Source organism: Neltuma alba, unplaced genomic scaffold, assembly GCF_004799145.2.
Source record: "Neltuma alba isolate B1F8T4 unplaced genomic scaffold, ASM479914v2 tig00006742_pilon, whole genome shotgun sequence".
NCBI classification, from domain to species: domain Eukaryota; kingdom Viridiplantae; phylum Streptophyta; class Magnoliopsida; order Fabales; family Fabaceae; genus Neltuma; species Neltuma alba.
In genome coordinates, this window is record NW_021634569.1 from 60,343 (window position 1) to 66,473 (window position 6,131).

The window sequence follows — 6,131 nt, forward strand, 5'->3', positions numbered from 1 at the left end:
AAAGCATGACTTGAACAAAACTTTTTCAGGACATCCATGAATTCATGAACAGTTCCACATTTTTGAATAGGAGAGTTTTCATTAGGCCTGCACACAGAACGGGACGGGACGGAACCCAGACAAGCCTGTCCCGCGTCCCGTCCCGATTTACTAGTCAGAAGCCATTTTGCGTCCTGGGTTTCGTCCCGCATGAGGAAGGCACTGTGGGTAGTGCTTCAAATTCGGCTGGCCCAACACCTTTAGCTCTTGCTAGTACCCAAAGGGAGCAAATTGGGCTGAACTAAATCTATTGGGCCTATGAAGTTTTTGTTCAATGCTAACTCCAAACACTTTAAAAACACACGAATTACAATCCCTTTACTAGTGATATCTGAAGCAAATTTTCAGCTTCAAAACACATAATAACAAGTTAACAACCACCTAAAGCAAATTAAAATAACTCAATCTAACTAAATCTATTGGGTCTATGTTTATGTTGCTTCTTCGTTAGACATTGATGCTAAATCATTGCTTTCAGCGTTAGAATCTCCTTCAACATTTGTAATGTTTTTTTTCAGTAGTGGGAGGGGCCATCTTCAATCTTTCTAAGCAGATTAAGCAGCATTGAACAAAGTAAATAGATTAAGCAGCATCAATTAATGAACAGATCAGGACCCAATTTAAACAAATTAACTAAAGTATTGATTCAACAGCATCGATTAAACAAATTTTTTTCAGTAGTGGGAGTGGCCATCTTCGGTCTTTTTAAAGTCAATTAGTCAAGGAACAAATTAAACAAAGCAAGCAGCATCAAAGCATTTAAAATGATTTGAACAGATTAGAGACCCAATTTTCAAACATAGTGAACCCACGCTTCAATTTTTAAGCAGTAGAGTCAATCAAAGAACGCCTACTAATAAATTTCAGAATCAAGATTTTTATTATTTTTTGAACTCCTAATGGTTTACATGTAAAGTCAAGGAACAAAGAAGCAGCACAATGCAAGGGGATTGAAGCTTGGAGATGAGCTGACGCCAAACAGCAATAAGGCAACCATTGAAGCAGGTGGGATCAGGGAATGGGGATGATGAAGGGAAGGAGATTGGAGAACAAACTTACTTGTTGGCTACTGTAATGGGAAGGATGATGAAGGAACAAAGAGCAATCAACGGAGCAAGCGACGACATCACCTGCGACCTGTGAGCCTGCAATCAATCAACGGTGGCACAACCCATGGAGCACGAGGCGAGAAGCTTAGATTCGAAGCCGAGAGAGAGAGGCGAGATGCTCAAATTCACTAATTCAAAAGCCAACACTGACGAGTTTAGGATTTAGGAGAAGATGAAGTAGGGGAAGCCAGTGACACCTGACGGTGAGTGATGGTGAGCGAGCGACCTCTGAGTTCTGGAGGTTGGAGGGGGAAGGCACAGTAGTGGTCAATGGAGCTGTGGAGGTTAGGACTCTGAAGGAAGAGGGTTTGGGAATTTGGGAATTGGACAGAAGCATGGAACACTGAGGACTTGGCACTTGGGGTCGGGTTCTCTACCTCTCTCACTCTTTGGCTTCAAAATTTAGATAAGTTAATACTTAATAACAACAAAACTATTAAAAAAATTAAAAAAAAAAAAAAGGGGGACAGGCCAGGACGTCCCGAAGGTTATCCCAAGTCTCGTCCCGTCCTGGCCTCATTTGGGACGAGACTGTCTCGTCCCAAAACCTCCAGGACAGGTACGGGACAGCTAGGATGGGTTCACACTTGAGGACCCCTAGTTTTCATATGATTAAAGATAAATTTTCATATTGAAGAGGCAAAACATGAATAAGGACTCTTGGAGAAAATTTTTATGTCACCTTCTTTACTGGATCTTGAAAATCGCTATTTAATTGTTCTTGTAAATTTAAGAAAATTTCTCTTCCGTCTACCTTGTATTATAGTTGTAGTTGCTGTTCCAATCAAATACTTAAGGTGGCGGCCCAGAAATTTTCCATGAAGTTAGGCCGGCGTATTTTTTTTTTCAAGAAAAAATTGTTGTGGGTTATATATAAATTGAGGCTTAATGGAAGGGTTTTGAGGCTCTCAACGCTAAATTTGCGACCATTTTGGTCTCCGTTGTTTCTTATTTCTCTCCTTCTCCATTCGATCTTTCTGATTTTAAGGGTGTGTTTGGTTGGAGGGGAGGGAACATTTTGGCTTCCCTCCCCTCATTTAGTTAAAAATTTTAGAAGTGAGGGAAGTCAAAATGTCCCGTCCCCTCCCCCCTTCATTTTAAACCTCTAAATTTGGGATCTTTGGAGGGGAGCTAAATTTTTATATCATTATACTCTTATGATTTTTTTGGTATTTCACTACCACCCATAAAATATATTATTATAATATTTATTTTAAATAAAAAATATAAACTATTATAATTAAAAAATATATTATAATAAAAATTAATATAAATTATTATAAAAATAAAAAAATTTATTTAAATAAAAAATTATAATATTATAAAATTAATTGTTTTCTATAAATATATTATTTATTAAATATATTTTAAAGTTGAAGAAAAGCATAGTCTAAAGAGAATAAAATTTCAATTTTTTAAAGCATATAAAATTTGTTAATTTGATTATTTCAAATATATTATTATATTAATTAGAATTTAAAAAAATACTGTACCAATTTTTTAATGTACATATTAACATGGTAAGACTGAATTTTTATTAAATCATATGATTTAAATTAAGATTTAATTTAATTTATATAATTTATCAATAAAAGATATAAACTAAAATGTAAGAGTAAAATGGTAAATTGATTATTACTATCTCTCTCCTCCATTTGGTTAAAAATTTTGAAAGGAAGAGAAGCCAAAATGTCCCTTCCTCCCACTTTAGCTTCTCCCAAATTAAAGGTTTTTAGAGGGAAGCTAAAATTTTGGACCATCATACCTATATAGTTTTTTTAATATTTCACTACTACTCATAAAATATATTATTATAATATTTATTTAAATAAAAAATATATTATCCTAAGTAAAAAATAAAAAATATAAATTATTATATTAAAAAATATATTATAACAAAAATTAATTAAAAATAAAAATTATTTAAATAAAAAAATTATAACATTATAAAATTAATTTTTTATAAACATATCATTTATTAAATATATTTTAAAGCTGAAAAAAAGATAACCTAAAAAGAATAAAATTTCATTTTTCTTAGAGTATATAAAATTTGTTAATTTAATTATTTCAAATATGTTATTATATTAATTAGAAAAAAAATCACTGTATCAATTTTTTAATCTATATATTAACATAATAATATCGAATTTTCATTAAATTATATAATTTAAATTAAGATGTAAATTAATTTATATAATATATCAATAAAAAATATAAATTAATATGTAAGGGTAAAATAGTAAATTATTTATTACTATCCCTTTCTTTTTCTTTTTGAACCAAACAAGAAATCATTAAATATTCTTCCCTCTCTTCTTTCTCAATCAAATCAAATAAGATAAAGATAAAACCTCTCCTCTCCTTTCTTACCCCACCCTCCCCTCCCTCCCTTATGCTCCCCTCAAACCAAACAGGCTTTAAAGGGTGTTTGGATAAAAACAAAAAATTATTGTTTCAGAAGTACTTTTATCATATAAGAAGTAAATATATAGAGGAGTTTATCTCGAAAATGCTTAACTGGATTCTGGGTAATACAAACACCCCTAACTGAATTCGACGGCATTCTGAGCTTCCCAGCTTAATCGTATCTCTTTTAATCCTCCTCACCTCCGTTGTTCAGCTTCTGAGCTTCCGTTTTCAGGCATCCAGCGTCGTCTTCTGTTTCCGGCTCCACGACTTCTTCACTGCAAGGGTGTTCGTTGCTCAGCGTTGCTTAATCCTTCATTCCCTTCATTCTCCCTGCTTCGTCTTCTTACTTCTCACCTAAAGTAAGTCCCCCCCCCCCGGGGGATTCTTTCAATCGTTCTGTTCAGCTTAAGAATTAAGATGTAGTGGCTGTGGGTAACACTGTTTTTCCAGATCCAATCCTGTGTTCATGGTTAAATATACGTTCAGTATTTGGTAAAAACTTTCTTTTTCAGATCCATTCTCCCTGTACGTTTATCTATTTTTTTTTTTTCCAATAGATTCATTAAACCTTTACAGCATTTGATAGATTTCAACCGAGTTGTATTTTGCTAAATGATTTTCAATCAGTAATTTATTACCTCATTTAATTTTTCTTTATCAAAATCTGATTGAATATCCGACTTTTTGATTGGGATTTTCCCAATATCATCTATTCAGTACACTATATAAAGAGAACTATGGATTAAGCAACAATAAATTAACGCTCTCAATTTTCACTTTGTTAACTTTCTGTGCCAAACAGCTTCGATTTCAACCATCATCTTCTTCACCAACCATTTCCGTAGTGATCTCTCCTCCAGCAGAGAAAAGCAAGTATGATTGTGGTTTTTGTCATTAATTATTCAAATTTCTGCTTTGGAGGGTGAACTCAGTATAATCTATCTATGCATGTGGATATGTTAATTTTGAGTAGTCAAAGTGAAAAAATTGATAATTTGGTAAGTCGTACCCATGAGATGTCTTGTTTTATTTTTTCCCCCCTCCTTCTCTTAGAGTCCAAGATGTCCACCTTCTTTACGAACTTGATCTTCAAGTTCATGACTTGATCATTATTATTATTTAGACTTCATGAACATCAATTAGATATTATTATTTTGCACCATCATTGATTAATTTCGTACCACCTCCTGATAACCAGGAAAGGTGATGGAAAAGGAAAAGCAAAAGGAGGAGGAGTCTCCAAAAGAACTTCCTTCAGATGTGCTGTACTTAATTATCGAGAAATTTGATATTGATGACCTATTTTCTTTTCGGAAAGTCTGCAAGCATTGGAAGATGACCTCAGATTATTGGTCCGATTTCATGGCGTCTGATTCCCCATTGATTGTTCAAAAGACACCTAATGCTGAAAGATCATGTTCTTTCTATAGCATACCTGAAGCAAGAACGTTCGATACTTCGCTTTCCTGCTTTAATGGGTTCTCCTTTGCAAGATTTTCTAGTGGATATATGATAATGGTAGGTGATAAACCAGATTTACTACTCATAAACCCTTTTGCAAGAAAGAGGATAGAAATCCCAAAGCAAGACGATCTATTTAGTGTTAAAAATAGTTCTTTTAAAAAAGCCATTGTGGCAAACTCATCATCATCATCAGAAGAGTTTATCGTTGTGATCTTGAATGATCATGAATTCAATGAATCCAATATGCTTGTGTATCAATCTCGAGTCCGAAATCCGGCTATTTATTCTTCAAGGGATAATGGGGATCGTTTCAACGTGGATGATGTGGTAGTTTTTCACAAAACTATATATGCCATTACTAGAGATGCTGAAATAGGAGTAGTCATGTTAGAGCCTCAAGGATTGAGATTTCTGAATCTGATGAACAACCCTGAGAATTATGGGTTACTCAAGTTAGTTAACTCAAATGATGATCAGCTTCTAGTGGTTAACCATCTTCCGTATCCACGTTTTGAAATTTACATGATAGATTTCTCTGCAAGGACTTGGATCAAGCTCAGAACATTGGGAGATCGTTCGTTATTTTCAGTTAAGTGCAATCCAAAGTGTTATGCATTGAGTAATCCAGCTAGGTGGGGATTTCGAAGCAACTGTTTCTATCGTCTCAGCAGTTGTTATCCAAAATGCGAGGTCTTTTCCATGGATGGGCAGTTCATTGAAACCATCTCAATTCCTGAGTATCCAGTTCCTACTAATACTACATCTCAGTTGTTGAATTATGATTGGTGTTTTCGACCTCGACGTGATGTTGTGGATTATGGTAATCTCATAGAATCATTGTCTCATTAATGTGTATATATGTAAGCACTTGTGTTTGTGCCGTCTTCCTTCAGTTTCCTTTTGCCTTCACTAGTTCACTCAATGATGTGCCTATACTATGAAAGCTGATGCCTTCACTAGAAGTATGCATTGTGCAAGAACCAATTAACAGTCTCCTTTTTCACTTTGTTTTATGAACTTTCTGGGCGAAACGGCTTTAATTTCAGCCCTCACCTTCCACGCTAAGAATGTCATTATTCATCTTGGTAAAAAAAAAAAAAAAGAGAA

General features: G+C 34.1%; 1 protein-coding gene and 1 long non-coding RNA gene across 2 annotated transcripts; one reads left to right on the forward strand and one right to left on the reverse strand.

Annotated features, from left to right (window-relative positions):
* Positions 1–336: 336 nt before the first annotated feature.
* Positions 337–1,461, reverse strand: LOC114751082 (uncharacterized). The gene is made up of 2 exons (XR_003740709.1): positions 1,099–1,461; positions 337–584 (listed from the first exon to the last, which is right to left on the reverse strand). It is a non-coding gene; the product is annotated as an uncharacterized LOC114751082 (long non-coding RNA).
* Positions 1,462–3,849: 2,388 nt separating this feature from the next.
* LOC114751086 (uncharacterized) lies at positions 3,850–5,873 on the forward strand. The gene is made up of 2 exons (XM_028939750.1): positions 3,850–3,919; positions 4,759–5,873. Exon 2 carries the CDS (start codon positions 4,767–4,769, stop codon positions 5,871–5,873), a length of 1,107 nt encoding a protein of 368 aa, XP_028795583.1. The 5' UTR covers positions 3,850–3,919; positions 4,759–4,766.
* The last annotated feature ends 258 nt before the right edge of the window (positions 5,874–6,131 follow it).